General features: G+C 44.8%; 1 protein-coding gene across 1 annotated transcript in view; it reads left to right on the forward strand.

The window, feature by feature from the left end:
- Positions 1 to 17,620, forward strand: part of CCDC113 (coiled-coil domain containing 113) — a 33,319-nt gene extending 15,699 nt beyond the window's left edge. The window contains exons 2-9 of the mRNA XM_044660456.1: positions 115 to 235; positions 829 to 993; positions 4,516 to 4,671; positions 5,271 to 5,351; positions 7,848 to 8,003; positions 10,090 to 10,197; positions 15,543 to 15,698; positions 17,540 to 17,620. Of these exons, the coding sequence (XP_044516391.1) occupies positions 115 to 235; positions 829 to 993; positions 4,516 to 4,671; positions 5,271 to 5,351; positions 7,848 to 8,003; positions 10,090 to 10,197; positions 15,543 to 15,698; positions 17,540 to 17,620 (1,024 nt within the window). The remainder of the gene's footprint in view (positions 1 to 114; positions 236 to 828; positions 994 to 4,515; positions 4,672 to 5,270; positions 5,352 to 7,847; positions 8,004 to 10,089; positions 10,198 to 15,542; positions 15,699 to 17,539) is intronic.
- Positions 17,621 to 17,836: the final 216 nt, after the last annotated feature.

Consider the following 17,836-nt stretch of genomic DNA (forward strand, 5'->3'; position numbering starts at 1 on the left):
CGCAAAACTCTGAATTTGGTGGCTCTTTAAATAAGGGACACACTGACCACAATCCTTTTTGGTCCAAGAATAACAAAACAGTAAGACTGATTCAGTCGTCTGCCATTTTTGCAGCTATGGAAACTCTTCTCTCAAAGTCGAGACTGTGATGTTTGAAAAATATTACAATAAGCTGGAGCCTCGGGACCAGCGCTTCTCTCGCTTGTCTGATTTTAAAGCAATGGATTTTTCACAGGTACTTAATGTAGTGAGAGACATACGTAACACAGGTACAGTTCTCTTTCTGACATTTCTATGTCTACCTTTTAACTTACCTCTTCCTCCAAGAAGCTGGCTTATCTTTTTTTCCCCTGTTCTGGCTTTCATATCTCCCTTCCTTTGCTTTCCTAATTGGCATGAAAGGGGATATTTATAGTTATTTGGCAAGTCCTTCTGAAAGTAGAGAATCTCCCTCAAGGTAAAAAGACTATATACCTTGAATACCTAGAAGGTGAGAAAGAGATGAGCTAGAAAAGGTTTCAGTTGCATTCTGGGCCCAGACACAATTTATATCCAAAGCTGACTCTAAGAGACCTTGAAGTCTGGAGCTCCGGCTCTGATTTCAGTGTCGGTTTAGACAGAGCTTCACAGTCTTTCTTTTTCTGGACTTTTCTCAGACCTCTCTAATCAGAAGAATGCCATCGAGGTGTTTTTCCACTGGGCTTCCCCCAATACCTTACGCTGGGTTGGTTCTCCTCTTGGGGGGCTCCAGGATCTGGCTGGTCATTTACTTACCTGCTCCTTTGACGAGTTCCTCTTTGATAATGTTATTACTTTCTTGATTAACAGTATAGGGGGGGCAGACGGAAATCCAAATCCCGGATGCCCTCTGATCGCCTAATATTCCTCTCAGTGGATCAGAAATGTGAACTGGCCCTGCGGGAACTGGAAGACATCAAAGAAGAAATGAGGCAACTGAGGGCAAATTCTGAGCGAGAACTTCAGCGGCACGAGGTACCATCTTCCTCAGAATAGTCAGTATACCGCTTTTCTATGTCATTGTTATAATATTTTATTTTTCCCAATTATATTTAAAACAGTTTTTAATAGTTTTGATTTCCAAACTCTCTCCCTCCCTTGTTCTCTTCCCCCCTTGTTGAGATGGTAAGACATTTAACCTATGTTATATATGCAAGATCATACAAAACATTATCATTGTTGAGGTCAGCTGGGTAGCTCAGTGGATTGAGAGCCAGACCTAGAGATAGGAGGTTCTGGGTTCAAATCTGGCCTCAGACACTTCCTCGCTGTGTGATCCTGGGCATGTCACTTAACCCTCATTGCCTAGCCCTTACCATTCTTCTGTCTTAGAACCAAAACATAGTACTGATTTCAAGAGGGAAGGGAAGGGTTTTAAAAAAATTATCATTAAGCGATCAGCTAACAAAGGCAAGTGTTGATTTGGCACCATTAGTCCAGCATGCATTTATTAAGTACCTACTATGCTCTGTGCTAAGCTCTGGGGATCCAAGGAAAGGCCCCAACCAGCCCTCGTCCTCTAGGAGCTCACAGTTGGATGGGGATGCTCTGCACTGACTAGATGTCTGCTGTGTGAATGAGAGGAAATCTTAGGGGACAGCCCTCAAGGCAAGGGCACTGGTTGAACGGGGGCTTGGGAAAGACCTATTCCTGCAGGACACGGGTTTTGAATGGAGGCTAGAGGAGTGGAGGGAGAGGATTGTATAGAATGAAATCAGAACTGTGGATGGAACCAGATCCAGTCATTCAGCAAACACTTGCTAAATAGTGCTCTCTGCCTTCAAGACACTTATGGCCTATTCCTAGGTGGGTACCTAGCCCTTGCTCTTCTTCTGTCTTAGAATTGATACTAAGGCAGAAGATAAGGATTTTTTTGTTTTAAAAAGGAAAAAATACCTTCTGGCTTAGTTAGAGAGACAGGACTAACCCACGCGAAACAATAATGAACAATACAGTTTAGTTTATAATTAAAGGGCAAGTGTGGAATAAAGGTTTTGGAGATGAGAAAAGAGGAAAATCTATGAGGACCAGAGTAGAGACCTGTATGACAAATTACTTGTGGGTCGACGAACCAGGATAAGAGAAATGATTCTGGGATTACAGGAGAGTCCAAATGACAGACTGACAGACATGCAGAATCCTCTTGCTGAGCAGTGACAAAGTTTAACGATTTGGGGTACACACTTTATAGGGAAAATGATGTAGACTAAGGGATTAGGTAAGCCTTTTGTAAGGACAATGGTTAGTAATGATTTACAAGATAGAGACAGTGGATGTAGGTTACCTCAGTGGTTCTAAACAGAGTTTTCTATAGGTGATCATTCAATATGTCAACGTGTAACCATCGAACAGAGTTTCTCATAGAATTCCTACACCAGTAATTTCTTGGCAGGAGATTTAGTATTTGGGGAGGAATTAGATTAAATTCTCATGCTGGGGGTTGGGGGAAAACTACGTGTCTGACTACTTCTAAACTATAGCTGTGATTTTCCTGGGGCTACTCTCCCTACTGGGGGCTACATTGACCAGGGTACTCAGGGAAGGCATCTTAGAGGAGGGAGGCTTGAGCTCTGGCTTGAAAAACTAGGATTGGCCAGGTGAAGAGAGCGTTTCATTCCTCGAAAAGAGAACAGAAGATGATGAAGAAGGGAATGAAATGTGGGGTGTGTTCCTGGGCCAGTGAGGAGCCTGCAGAATGGGGAGCTGGGCTGGGCTTGGTGGGCCATAAAATCAGAGAGAGGAGCCAGAACTAGCTTGGGTTAGACAGAGTTCAGTCTGCATGCAGTTGAAAACAAGAAGCTGTTCAGGGTTTGAGCAAAGGAGAAAGAGAAGTGCCCAGTCACAAAGGTGTGGGGCCTGGAGGTGCAGAGCTGGAATCGACAAGGAGGTGGCAGGAGGGAGGAGGGCAGAGGCCAGGCTGGTTAGAGTGGGGAAAGAAGGGATGAGCAAGAGGAATTTTGAAAGAAGAATCAACAGGATTAAGTGACTGATGAGATCCTGAAGGAGAAAGGACTAGGTCAGAAAGAAATTGGAGGTGCTTGAGAGAATAGTGATGCCTCCAAGAGGGTTGGGAACAGGATGGGGGGATTCATCCTTTGGGTCCAGAAGACAGCTTTTTTGCTGATAGCCAGAGAAGATGATCCATTAAACTTTTCCCCAGAACATCCTGGGACATCCTGAAAGAGTTCTCCCCTGAAGAGGTAGAAATAGATTTCAATCTGCAAGCTTGAATCTCTTGTGCCCAGTTCTCACGAGGGTTCCTGTGAGCAAGCCTCTTCAGTGGGAAGCTCCTTCTTGGCCACCCATTGTAGGACCCTGATGACAGGGGAACACCAGGCTACCAAGGACCCATCATCTGCTTTGATTCTTAATTTATCATCTCTTTCAGGAGATTCCACTCCCTGGGAGGAATAATAGTCCAATTAAAAATAGTCAAATAACAAAAATAGCTAGGACTAATAAGATAGAATAAGGTCTGCAAGAAGCCAAGATGGTGAATAATGTATTAAAAGGTTCATTATATACCCATCATAGATTTTACTTCAGCACATTATAACCGTGGATATATGTAGCACAAACGAACATTAGCTAGTATCTAGATACCACCTTTGATTTGCAAAACACTTTATAAATATGATCTTGTTTAATCCTCTCCCTTAGTCCTGTGAGGGACTATGAATCTCATTTTATAGATAAGGAAATGGGGGCAAACAGGTTCAGTGACTTGCCCATGGCCAATGGGGCAACCAGGTGGCTCAATGGATAAAGCACTGGGCTTGAAATCAGGTAGGCTCATCACCTTTCAGAGTTCAAATCAGGCCTCAGACACTTACTAGCTCGGTGACCACTTCACCCTGTTTGCCTCCATTTCCTCATCTGTCAAATGTTCTGGAGAAGGAAATGGCAAACACTCTAGTAATCTCTGCCAAGAAAAGCCCGAATGGGGCCATGAAGAATCAGACTTGACTGAAAAAAAAAAAGACTAAATAATGACAAATCTCCAAAGTCAAACTGCTCCCCATATCAAGCCTGCAAAGAATAAATTCCCCATGATCTACGACATGTCTGTGGACTCCATTTCTATTTCCCTAGGCCAGTTCCCACTGTCATCCTTTGTATGGGAGTTCATTGCCTCTCACACTCGTCTGAAGTATTCCCCTCCAGAGAGAGGCCCAGGAGGACACTGTTGGGTCCGAGGCTTTCTGGGCTCTGCCTGTCTGTTCCTGTGTGGGCCTGGCCGGGGTCAGGCATTCTGAGGAAGCTCCCACAGGGAGGAGGACCTGGACACAGCCATGCTTTCTATATATTTGTGTGTGTGTGTGTGTGTGTGTGTGTGTGTGTGTGTGTGTGTGTGTAGAGAGAGAAAGAGGGTGTCTACACTCTCCATTTGGGGCACTCAGATCGCCAGGAGCTGGGCATCCAAGGAAAGGCAGCCCTCATGGGCCTGGGCACCAGCATGCACCTCAGACCCCTCTGCTCCACCCTGCCTTTCTCCAGGCTATCTTAGAAGAGGCCGATATCCGATGGGCTGAAATCAAGAAGTCTGCGCAGGACTTTGAGAAAGAGATTGTGAATACGATATCCAAGAAACGGGGCAGCGCCGTGGCCACTCAGAGGGTGCTGAAGTATGTGGAGGACCGCAATATGCGCAGGGTGAGCTCCGTGGGGCGCTCTGGGAGGCACCCCGAAAGCAGCCCCAGCCAGGGACCTGAGTCTGGAGTGTTGATAACGACCCCCTACACACACACACACACACACACACCTTATTCTTAGCAATGCTCATGGGAGCGATTTGCTTTTTTTTTTTTTTTTTTTAAGGCTTAGAATCCCCTGATGATAATCTGTGAGATAGGTGCTCCAAGGATGCTCTCATTCGCCCCCATTTTATAGATGAAGAAACTGAGGCTTAGAGCCAAGCCAGAAACCCGGGGCTTCCAAGTCCCAAGTCCCAGGGTTCTTTCCCTGACATGCTTCCAAGACTGCCAAGTTGCCTAGTAGCTCAGCCCTTCTCTAGAGTTCAGGCATGGGTCTGGCTTCTATGGAGGGAACCTGGACATGGGTTTGTTTGAGACAGATTCCCTGGGCCTTCTGCTCTCAGCCAAAAGAAGCCCGTAACCCCGTGGATAGAATATCCGCAGCTCACAATGAGAGAGGGGGAATGTCGTGGTCCAGCCGAGTCGCAGATCTGTACTGGACAAAGGAAAAGAGGAAAAAAGGGGGGAAATGCCTTTATTTGTTTGTTTGTTTTCAAGGATGCTCTCAGGGATAAACTACGTTTGAAAAATCTTTCTCTCAAAGTCCAGAAGAAAAAAATCCTGTTGCAGCTGAAACAGGTATGTGAGGGGTACGCAGCGGTCCCCCATGTGGTTCTGGGTTTCTGGGGGGTCTCAGTGGGCTGGGAGGGCAGGAGATGGGAGGATGGGGGCACTAAACAGGGATGGCATGTGCATTGCTGCATGATCACTATAGTGATCTCCCACGGGCTGGCCCCAAAGGGAGGGCACAGGCCGCCTTCCACTCTCTGGCTCCAAACGCCCCCACTTGGAGTTATTCCAGGAAAAACAACTTCAGCAGTGGTTAGGTTGGGCTCCTGTGTAGGGTCTCCCCAAAAGACATTCAAGAGTCCCTTCTAGAAAAGTTACTCAAATGTACAAAGGGCTCCATTTCTTCTGCCACCCCCCCACCCCAAATGCATAAAGCACAAAAGACTCATTTGTATGGACTGACAAATGCTTAAAACATGAAATGGACTCATCACACTTTTTTTTTTATTTTAAACTCTTACCTTCTATCTTGGAATCAATACTGTGTATCATGTATCGGTTCCAAGGTAATAGAGAGAGGTAAGGGCTAGGCAGTGGGGGTGGGGGAATGGGGAGGATAAGTGACTGGCACACTCCCAGCTAGGGAGTGTCTGAGGTCAGATCTGAACCCAGGACTTCTGGTCTTTAGACCTGACTCTCTCTATCCTGAGCTTCCTAGCTACCCCCCTGGCACTCTTCTTTTACCCTTCTGGAAGGCAGGAGAAATTCCTAGGATACTAGACTGATGGGGGCTGCTAAATAGGCCAGTCACTGAGCAGTGGCTCCAGTACAGATCTGGAACTCGGCTAGGTAAGTATGGCACACCCTCTCACTACTGGGCATCCCTTCTGAGAGCAGGGCAGCTCCAGCAAGCACCTCCCGCTGGGTCCCCAGCACCCAGCCTTCTCAGTGACTCTGGACCTTCTGAGCAAGGACTAGCAGCCTCCATCCTAGGAACAACTTTTGATCGTCTGGGCTCAGAGAAAGACTCAGAGCACAGGCAGGCTCTGGGTCCTTGAGATCCAGGCTGAGGCTCACCTAGACAAGCACACGTGGTCACTGCCTTGTGTGTGCGTGTAACCCCCATCACTGCTACTGGGGAGTGGAGGGGAAAAGGAGGGGGAAGGGAGTCCTCTCTGCCCTCTGACCCCCATTACAGATGCAAGGGGGAATAGAGAGAGGGAGAGAGAGAGAGAGAGAGAGAGAGAGAGAGAGAGACATAGAGATGGGAAGAGACAGAGTCAAAGACAGAGAGACAGTGAAAGAGAGATGGAGATAGAGACAGAGAGAGAGATGGAGAGAGACAGTCAGAGACAGAGAGGCAGAAAGAGATGGAGAGAGAGAGTAAGAGACAGAGAATCAGAGAAAGAGAGATGGGGGGAGAGAGAGATGAGAGAGACAGAGAGAGATGGAAAGAGAAAGAGATGAGAGAGACAGAGATAGAGACAGAATCAGAGACAGACAGAAAAAGAGAGAGAGATGGAGAGAGACAGAGACAGAGACAGAGAGAGATGACAGAGACAGAGACAGAGACAGAGAGAGATGGAGACAGTCAGACAGAGAGACAGAAAGAGATGGAGAGAGACAGAGTAAGAGACAGAAAAAGAGAGAAAGAGAGAGATGGGGAGAGAGAGAGTTGAGAGAGACAGAGATAGAAAGAGACAGAATCAGAGACAGACAGAAAAAGAGAGAGACAGAGTGAGAGATGGAGAAATGGAGAGTCAGAAACAGGCAGAGAAAGAGAGAGATGGAGAGAGACAGAGTCAGAGACAGAGAGGGACACCAGTCGTCTTTCCTGTGGTTCTTAGTGACAGAGAAAAGGGGGACCAAGCAGGAGTCTCTTTGCCTTTGGAAGGGGTGAGATCTTTCACTAATCTCCGCTAGGCTGGGGGAGAGGCTTCCCTTGATGTCATGACTGCCATGACCTTATCTTGAGAATTTGGTAGAGGTGGCAAAATACGAGTTTGGACATGAGTCCTGGAGTTCCAGTGTAGACCTCGGAATGTCTAGTGACTTAGAATTAGAGCAGGGCATTGAAATGTTTGTGTCACTTATGAGGGTTTTCCACAACAGACTCAACATCTATAATAATGTCAATGAAATAAGCTGCCTTAGAGTGAGAATAACTGAACTTAACTCTGGAGAAAAGTTAGGAAATGAACCTCTTCTTCCTTGGTTTTACCAAACAGATTTTTTTTTTGCCTTTTTCTTTCAATCTTACTTATGCAAGGGCCATTGGGAGAAGAGGGGAGAAAGCAGGACATATTTGAAAACAAAAAGCAACGTACAAGTAAAAGATATCGATGAAAATAGATTATTTTTATAAACAAGGTTTTCCAGCACAGTTAATTTTAGGAACCCTCTTTCTCGAGCTTTAAGAATAGAAATAGCTGTACTAAATATATTTCCAAGATTATATTATATTCACCAAGAAAACGGTAATAATTCTCATTTACTCACCACATTGTGGATAATGGAAGTCAGTCCTGGAATGGTCACTTGCTGCTTCTTGTTTCTGAGCTGTAGAAAGAAGAGGTTGGAGAAACACTCCATGATGTAGATTTTCAGCAGCTGAAGATTGAGAATGTTCAATTTCTAGAGAGTATTGATCAACGGAATCGGGAACTGATACAGCTCAAACTGACAGCAGGAAATGCTCTCCATTCACTCAATTTATTCAAAGTAAGGGTTTTATGACACGGCACCCCCAACCCCCTTTGGTCCCCATCAGCTTAGAACAAGTCTATTGAAAAGAGCCCTTGAATCATAGTTGGGAGATCTGGCTTTTTGTCTAGGCCCCCTCCATGCTAGCCAAAAGATTGGGATGAGTCACTTTGTCTCTCAGACACTCAATTTTCTCACCTGTTAAATGGGGATATTTATTTCTACGCTGCCTCCCTCACAGGGCAGTTGTGGGGAATAGATGAGATCATGTGTGGGAAACCCCTTTGAAACCTACATAAGGCGATAGCTTGATGAATATTATCCTTGGAGACAGGAGGTTCTGTGTTCATATCTGGCCTCAGATACTTCTTAGCTGTGTGACCTTGGGCAAGTCCCATCGATCAGCCCTTGCTGCTCTTCTGCCTTGGAACAGATACTTAGCATAGATTCTAAGACTGAAGGTAAGGGCTTTAAAATGAAATCTGGTGGGGAGAGATGTTTGGCTATGAAGTGTCCTTCAACTGTACCTGCCCACACAAATATTAACTGACTGCAGTAACGCCATCTTTGAAGACAATGGACGTTGGAAAGGGAGAAGAACCGAGAGACAGAGGAGCCCCTCAAATTCTTTTTGCAGGGCATAGGGCATACATAGGCTTGTGAATGGATTCACCCCATGTTACAAGGACAGCTTCAGGGGCCTGGATGCATTTAGGTGCCCTTCTGATCTCCCCAGTCCCACAGTGTTTTCAGTCTTTGGCCTGGAATTTAAGCATCATGGCATCCAAACAACAGGAGACAGTAGCTGTTGGTGGAAGGCGAAGGGATCAGCGAGTAGGGGCCAGGGCTGGTAAAGCAGAGCACCTCTGCACAGAATTGTTTGGAAGTGGCCCAGGGCAACTGGAGATCACCTCAGTGTGGCCAGAAAAGAGAGGGCAGGACACCAAAAATGAAGACTGTCCTTGGCAGAAGACTTAGAAACAAATCACTGTTCTAGCCAGTGTTAGTCACCTCCGTTATTCATGATGCATGGCTGTTCCTCCACGTTACCTGCCTGATTGCCTTAAAATAAACAACCTAGTGATAAAGCCAGGTACTCTGATGGTGCAGTGAGCAACTGAGAAGGGGATGGCCAGTTATGAGACTTTAGAGGCTCTAATCTCATTGTCTAAGATAAAAAGGTTCTAGATCCACGTAGTCCTGTGGCTGAGAGTTTAAGAAGGCAGGTTGCTGCTGCTGTTGCTGTGTTACAAGAGGATTTTCATTCATCAGGGATTTTCCTCCTGAAATGTTTATTTAATTATTACTGGAGGATACTTAGGTGTTAATATCTTACATCTAAGAATGTGAGATCTTCTTTGACTTTTACAAAGTATGATAAAAGATCTTATTCCTCTATCCAGTAAAAAATCTTTTCCTGAAACTAGGTCAGTCTTAACAAGTCTGGGATAGGGGACCTTCAAAGAAAGACAGTATATTCTTTTTAGCCAAGAAAAAAGAAAGAAACATGGTACCTGTGTATACTCCAATACTAGATTCTTTAGTCTATTTTTAGCCAGAATAACTCTTCCCTTCCTAGATTCATAAGAGATCAGAGCTGGAATGGAATCCCCATCCCTTCTTTTTACAAATGAGAACACTGTAGGATCCTAGAGGGAAAGGGATTTGCCAAAGGGCCATAGATGGACCTTGAACTCAAGACTCCAAGAGGATCCAAAAGATTGGCTGTCCTACAAAAATATTTGAAGTTCTTAAGTTCCATGAGCTGTCTTCAAAACCTTCCTCTCAGATCCACTGGCCTGGTGACTGTGGGTGAGACGGTGTTTTCCTGGAGGCAGATCATGGAATGTCAAGGTCTTTGGTCACTCGGCATGCTTGGTTTCAGGGCAGGCTGGTTTTATGACAGAGTCTCTGATCCATGATGTTGGAATGTGCCAATGCATAGGGAAGACCCTTCTCTTCTATTAGGATGAACTGGGACCCACAGGAAAGGAAGAGACTCTTACGGTTACTATCCAGAAGACCTCATCAGAGCAGTCCCTCTTTTGCACAATTAGATGAAACTATCTATACTCAGTGACTTTGATACACTGTCTCATTTCAGGCAAAGCTTCACCGGGCATTAGCGACAACTCACCATATGGGAAAAGAGATTATCCTAAGAAAAGATTTGTTAGAGAAAATTGAAAAGGAAACCTTGCAAGTTGAAGAGGTAAAAAACATGTCAACTCGGTGGTGCCTTGATCTTTGGCTTACATACTGCCTCTCTCTGTTCACTTGAGAGCAGCAGAGAAAGTTGGAAAGTCCTTAGGTTTGGAGTCAGAGGGTTTTGGGTTCACGACCAGCTCATCTTCTTGGCATCCCTGTGACTCTGGGCAAGTTATTCATCAGACCGAGCTGACATTTCCTCATGAATAAAATGAGATTGAACAAAATGATTTCTAAGTTTCCTTTCAGCTCTATGCCTGTGATAGTTTAAAAAATGTTCTGTCTAGATTTTGAAGGGAAACTGTACACTACCAAAAGTTAAAATGGCTTTTAAGTATAACACAGAATCATTCATTTTCATTTTTTTCCTTTTTTTATTGACATGGAAAACACACTTCCATATTGGTCACTGTTGTAAGAGCACACTCATTCATAACCAAAACCCCCAAATAAAACCATAAATAAACTGATGTGAAAGATGACTCCCAACAGTTCTTTCTCTGGAGGTGAACAGCATTCCCCATGAGTCTTTCTGGATTATCTCAGATCATTGCATTTCTGAGAGTAGCCAAGTTTTTATAACTGATCATCATCCCATATTGCTGTTGTTGTGTACAATGTTCTCTCAGTTCTGCTTATTTCATCCTGCAGATCTTTCCAGCTTTTTCTGAAATCATCTTGCTTATCATTTCTTATAGCACAATAGAATCCATCACCAACAAGTACCACAATTTGTTCAGTCTTTCTCCAATGGATGGATATCCCCTCCATTTCCAATTTTTTTGCCACCACAAAAAGAGCAGCTATAACTATTTTTATACAAGTAGGTCCTTTCCCCCTTTTTATGATCTCTTTGGGATACAGACACAGTAGTGGTATTACCAGATGAAAGGGTATGCATAGTTTTATAGCCCTTTGGGTAAAGTTCCAAATTGCCCTCCAGAATGGTTAGATCAGTTCACAACTCCACCAACAATGCATTAGTGTCCCAATTTTGTTACATCCCCTCCAACATTTACCACTTTCTTTTACTGCCATATTGGTCAGTCTGATAGGTGTGAGGTGGTACCTCAGTTGTTTTAATTTGCATTTCTCTAATTAACAGTGATTTAGAACATTTTTTCATATGACTATTGATGGTTTTGATTTCTTCATCTGAAAATTGCTTGTTCATATTCTTTGACAATTTGTCAATTGGAGAATGGCTTGTATTCTTATAAATTTGACTTAGTTCCTTATAAATTTGAGGAATCAGACCTTTATCAGAGATGTTTGTTATAAACATTTTCCCGTTTGTTGTTTCCCTTCTAATTTTGGTTAGTTTTGTTTATACAAAACCTTTTTTAATTTAATACAACCAAAATTAATCATTTTATATCTTATCATAGTCTCTATCGCTTTGGTCATAAATTCTTCCCTTCTCCAAATATCTGCCAGGTAAACTATTCTGTGTTTCCCTAATTTGGTTATGGCATCACTCTTTATATCAAAATTGTATATCCATTTTGAGCTTGTCTTGCTATAGGGCAGCTTTGGTGAGCCTTTTCTGAGTTTGAGTGCCCAGAAGGTGAATTCAAACTGTCTGTGAATCCCTGCATTACTGGAGAGAACTGAGGGAGGAAGTGCTTGTTTTGGGTGGCTGGACAGAGGGGGGTGGGACATGCAAAAAAGTGTCCTCTGGCACTGGGAAGAGGGAAGGAGCAGCTCCTGGAGTGCCAGCTCTGCATGCGTGCCATAGCTTCACCAATGCTGGTATATGGTGTAAGAGATTGGTCTATACCTAGCTTTTGCTGTACTGTTTTCCAGTTTTCCCGGCTGTTTTTGTTAAAGAGTGAGTTCTTGTTCCAAAAGCTGGGATCTTTGGGTTTATCAAACACTAGCTTACTAAATCATTTACCCCCGTATGTTATGTATCTAATCTGCTCCATTGAGCTACCATTCTATTCCTTAGCCACTACCAGATTGTTTTGATGATTGTTGAGATCTGGTACTAGAATCATTCATTTTTTTACAGTTGGATGGGACCTCAGTAGTCATCAAATCCAGCCAAAAAGCATCCTACGACCACTGACCCAAAGCCTGGGGGGTTGTCCAGCCTGTGTTAGAAGGGCTCTGAGGAGGGGGAGCCCTCTCCCCGCCCTACCAGCCTCTCCTTTTGTTAGGAAGTTTTTCCTGATACCAGCCTAAAGTCTGCCTTTAAAACCTCTCCCCTGTGGCTCCTGGTGAACGTCCAATCCCTCATTCACTTCATAGTCCTTTCTATATTTGAAGACAGACACCGTGCCTGCCTCTTCCCCAGGCTAAGCATTCCTCGTTCCTTCAGCCAATCCTCATCTGGGGTGTATTTTGGGAGGCTTCCCCATTCTGTTGCCTTCCTCCAGCTTAAGAATGCCCTTCCTACATTAGTGCCTAGACTTGAGCCCTGCGATCCCTCTGGGTCTGGACCAGTGCAGAAATGTGGCTTCTTTCTTTCTGGAAGCTATGGCTCTCTTTGTAGGGATGACGTTTTCATTACCTCATATGGCTGCTGTATTTAGTACACTATTGGTCCACTTTAAGCTTGTAGCCCACTAAAACTTCTCAGGCTGGGGGCAGCTGGGTAGCTCAGTGGAGTGAGAGTCAGGCCTAGAGACGGGAGGTTCTAGGTTCAAATCCAGCCTCAGACACTTCCCAGCTGTGTGACCCTGGGCAAGTCACTTGACCCTCATTGCCTACCCTTACCACTCTTCTGCCTTGGAGCCAATACACAGTATTGACTCCAAGACGGAAGGTGAGGGTTTAAAAAAAAATTAAAAAAAAAAAAAACAACAAAAAACAAAACTTCTCAGGCTTTCCAAATAAACTACCATCTAACTTTGCCTCTGGTGTCTTTTATACTCATGAGGTCATCTTTTTAAAAAACCTCTACTTTCTGTCTTAGAATCAATACTGTGTATAAGTTCTAATGCAGAAGAGCAATAAGGGCTAGGCAATGGGGGTTAAATGACTTGCCCAGAGCCCCACAGCTAGGAAGTATCTGAGGTCAGATTCGAACCCAGGACCTCCCATCTCTGGGCCTGACTCTCTACCTGTTGAGCCAACTGGTTGCCCTGTGAGATCAATATTTTGAGGCCAAATATAAGACTTAGCATTTATTAAATTTCATTCTATAAGATTAATTCAGATTTCCAACCTGTCAATAACTGTGGATCCTGACTCCTGTATAAATGGAAATTTTGTATCCTTTAGATTTCATCTCCCAGAATTCTTCCCTAGTCCCCAAATTCTGTTTTCCTTTCTTTTTATGTGTGTCTTTTATGTTACTGTATATAAGTTTTGAGGAATGCCTCTCTTACCCTCTCATCCAAGTGAGTGCCTTTGGTGAGCACTCCTCGTCTTCTCTAGCTCTCTAGTTAAATATTAATAAATCTTTATAATTATTATACGTTGGAGATATTGAATATTAATTTTAAAATCTACACTCCCGCCCCCCAATGTGTTAGCTATCTCAGTTCAGTTTTGTGCCATCTCAGATGTGACTGGCACACCATCTAGGTCTTTCATCAAGTGATTGATAAAAATGTTAAAACACCCCAAGGCCAGGCCCAGATTCACTGCAGCACTCTCCTGGAGGCCTCTTACTAAGCCGATGTTGCACCACTGACCACCGAATTTAAGGGCCAGCTCATCCTACTCTTGGTCAGCCCGGCTCCATCTTTTCCACAAGAATTTTCCACAAGACTCCTTGTCAAGCATTTTGCCAAATTCTAGGTAAACTATATGGACAGTCCATCTCCCAGTTTAGAAACACTGTCCAAAAAAAGGAACCACGTTCTTGACAAAGACTCATGCTTGTTGTGAGTGAGCACTGCTTTCTTTCCTACCTGGTCACTGACCATTCCTTTAATCACTCTTTCTAGAATTTTGCCAGGAATCAAAGTCAACTTTGCTGGTCTACAGGTTGCAGAATCTATTCTTTTCTTTTTTATTTTTCTTTTCTGTTTTTTGCAAACAAACAAAATTTGGGTGTCTCCCATTTGTCAGCATGTTTCATGTAAGACGATAGTGTCATCAACAGTCCTTTCTGCCCATTCTTCCAATACCTGAGTTCATGGTTCACTTGGGCCAGCTCACTTGAATTCATTGAGGACAGATAGGTTTTCTTGTACTATTTTCTTACTCATCTTGGGCATCAGCTCCCCTTTGGGCATTTCCCCCCATCTGTTCTTTTCCAAAGGGTCTTCTTTGCAGAGAAAATGGAAGCAAAGGAAGAGATGAGCAGCTCTGCTCTCTGTTGTTAGGAGGAGCTGTTCTCTGCCAACTTACATGGCAGGACACTTCTCACAATTAGACACAGAGTAGGTACTCAGGATGTACTTAGTGGATTTAACTTCAGTTGCATAACATTTTTTAAAAGATGGCTATTCTGATGAGTGAGGTTTAACAATATTAATTAAAAATATTCATTAGTTAACTAAAAATCCTGATGGTAGGACTTGGCTTTTGAAGCCTCTTTCTGCCAAGAAGGCTAAAAAAAACCCCATTTTGTGTGCTCTGAATTTCTACAAACTGTTTCAGGCTGAACCCAGAACTGCAGCCAGGCATCATTCACAGGATGAGTAGCTAAGGATGAGGAGAGGATACAAACATCTACTCAACTGAAGGAGTAGACGGGGTTGAGATGCCCTTAGTCTACCCAAGCGAGGGTACCAGGCAGTCTCATCACTAGGTGTGTCTCCAATAGAGGCAGATAACTCACAGCTTACCTAAATGTGATGCATTTTTGCATCGTGTCTGGGCCATATTCCATGGGCAGGAGTAAGTAGTCCATTTGCAAGCAGAGGCAGAGAAGAAAACTGGATTTAGGGTTTAGTCAATATTGAACATTGTGTATCTCTTTTCTCTGAGATTGTATTACATCATCAGTGTCACACCTTTGGGGCTCTGACTGTATTTTCTAATTGTTTCTCTCACTAAGAATTTAAGCTTCCCAAGGGCAAAGATGGCGCCTTACTTGGCTGGCACTTCTCAGAATTAGACACAGAGTAGGGACTCAGGATGTACTTAGTGGACTTAACTTCAGTTGCATACAATTTTTAAAAAGATGGCTATTCTGATGAGTGAGCTTTAACAATATTAATTAAAAACATTCATTAGTTAACTAAAAATCCTAACGGTGAGACTTGGCTTTTGAAGTCAGGAATAGATTCATGTAAGTGATTTTAAGATTCTGAATCCCATCTTTTATGCCTAGTTGCCATAAAGCCAAAGATTAAAATGCTATAAGAGGGCAATGCTGGTGCTGAGAGAAACTTGAGGAAGAACAGCAACCACAGCTATGAATTTCTCTTATCTCCCTTCCTGCCTTAGGACAGAGCCAAAGCAGAAGCTATGAATAAGAAATTAAGGAAGCAGTTAACAACTTACAAAGTGCCCCATGTAATGATGTATGTCCACGAGAAGGTCACCAACTATGAGCTGGAAAAAAGCATCAAGACGTGGGAGAGGAAAGTAGAAATCGCAGAGGTAAGATGAGATGACCTTTTACCCTGACCTCTTGAGTGGTCTCCATGCCCCACTGCAGCCCATCCTCTGTGTTTGCAAAAGGCATGGTCTGTTTGAATCACATCCTCACTCCATAAACTCCAGTGGCTCCCTGTTACTCCTAGTATCAAATATTACCACCTCTAATGCCTTGTGACGCCCAGTCTTATTGCACATTACTCTTTCAATGGACCCCAGAGGCCAAGCCAGACCAACTGACCAAGCCCCCTTCCTGGGCTTGTGCCTAGTGTTCCCCCAGGCCCAAAGTCTTCTCCATCCTTTTGTCATCCTCTGAGAATTCCTCCTCTTACATGAGCTCTTTGCTGTTCCTCCCAAATGCTAGGACCTCCCCTTCCCTGGCATTGACTCGCTCTCTACTTTGCACTTATTTTATGTGTAACTAGATCCAGCGTTGTCTCCCTGGATGGGATGAAAGCTTTTGGAAGGCAGGGAGTATTTCATTTTCTGTCCTAGCATCTGGGGCAAAGGCTGAGGCCCAGTAGTTAATCTTTGATTGATTGGGCTGGGGAGAAGGAAAAATTCTCTCTCTCCTGCCCTCCCTCCCCTAATTCCTTGATTTTTTTCAGGGAAGAGAGAGGTCTGGCTATGCCCTCCCTGGGGGAACTTTCTCCAGCCAATGAAGGGGCTGGTTTTTGCCCCTCACTATTATTGGAAATGGAGGCATTTCAGATGCCCAAGATGTTTTCAATTACTTTTCTTTCATGAGATGTGGAAACCTCATTAGCCTATATGGGCCTTTATGGGCCTCCATTTATCCCTCCATTTCTGCTTCCTACCCTGAAAGCCCAGTTGCACCAATTAAAAAAAATGACATTCAGCCCAAGCCTTCATACATTTTGACAGAGGCTCCAGCCCCCAATCCACCCCCAGCGGGTTTTAGTATGAAGCCAGATGGGTTGTTAAACACAAACACAAGAGTGTCGGGCCCTTGATGAGAAGTCCATGCAGTGGAAACAATGTCCTCATGCCAGAGAAAAGGGAAAAGTTAATGATTTCCCCAAGCAGAGTTTCTGCAGGACCAAGAGTCACCCCAGTGTCTGCACAATTACTGAATGCAATGACCAGGGGAGAACGAGGAGTGGACACACGGGATGGCTGTGCACCTGAGCCCCGAGACTCCAGCGAGGGGGTCTCCCCATCCTTCCTGTTGGGGGGGGGTTGGTTCCCTGGGCAGGGGCAGGAGCAGTGACCCTCTGAGGCGTCTCTTGCCCATGCAGAGCATTTCCTCCCAGCAGGGATGACCCTCACAGGGCACCTGCCCAATAGCCTCTCATTTCCTGTCACTCATGAAGGTAAATCCAAGTAAGATGTTCTACCAACAAAAGAGATTCTGGTAAACTGATCCCACAATTCTATTATCAGGTTGGCTTGGTGACTTGAAAGCCAGGCCTGGAGCCAGGAGGTCCTTGGTTCAAATGTGACCTCAGATACACTTCTCCAGCGGTGTGACCCTGGGCAAGTCCCTCCACCCCTTACTGCTTTTCTGCCCTGGAACGGATACACAATACTGATTCTGAGGCGGAGGGTGAAGGTTTAAAAAAGAACTGCCTGATGGGCAAAGAGGCGACCCACCCACCGAGCACGGGAGAAGGGACGAGGATGGGCTTCCGAGTCAGAGGCCTGGGGATCCCCTGGGAGGGTCTAGAAAAGGGGGGCCCCCTGATAAATAGGCTGCGTTCACAGGAGGTCGGGCCTGCCCTGTTCTCTTCTCCTGGCATACAATAAATCATGATCCACAATCTGTCGTGTGTAGTCTAAGCACTGTGGTGATGGCGCCGTGTCGTGTCGCGTCTCCCCTGCAGATGTGTCTAAGAAGCTACCGGAAGGCTTGGAATAAGGTCAAGATGGCCAGTAACCTTTTGGAGACGAGCGCCGGGCTCTAGCCCGACCCCTCGCCAATCGGACCCAGAATCAAGAGAATGAACCGCACCAGGATGGAGTTCTGTGATCAAAAAAGCAAACCATTAAAGAAACAAATCCCTTTTTAGTAATAAAGTCTTTGGCGCGGTGTGTGCGTGTCTGGCTCCCCCGGACCGGGCCGCCGGAAGTCCGCCTCCGAGGGAAGACCGCTGCGTGCGCCCCATCCCGGGCTCCCCTCA

The sequence above is a fragment of the Gracilinanus agilis genome, chromosome 2, assembly GCF_016433145.1.
Source record: "Gracilinanus agilis isolate LMUSP501 chromosome 2, AgileGrace, whole genome shotgun sequence".
NCBI classification, from domain to species: Eukaryota; Metazoa; Chordata; class Mammalia; order Didelphimorphia; family Didelphidae; genus Gracilinanus; species Gracilinanus agilis.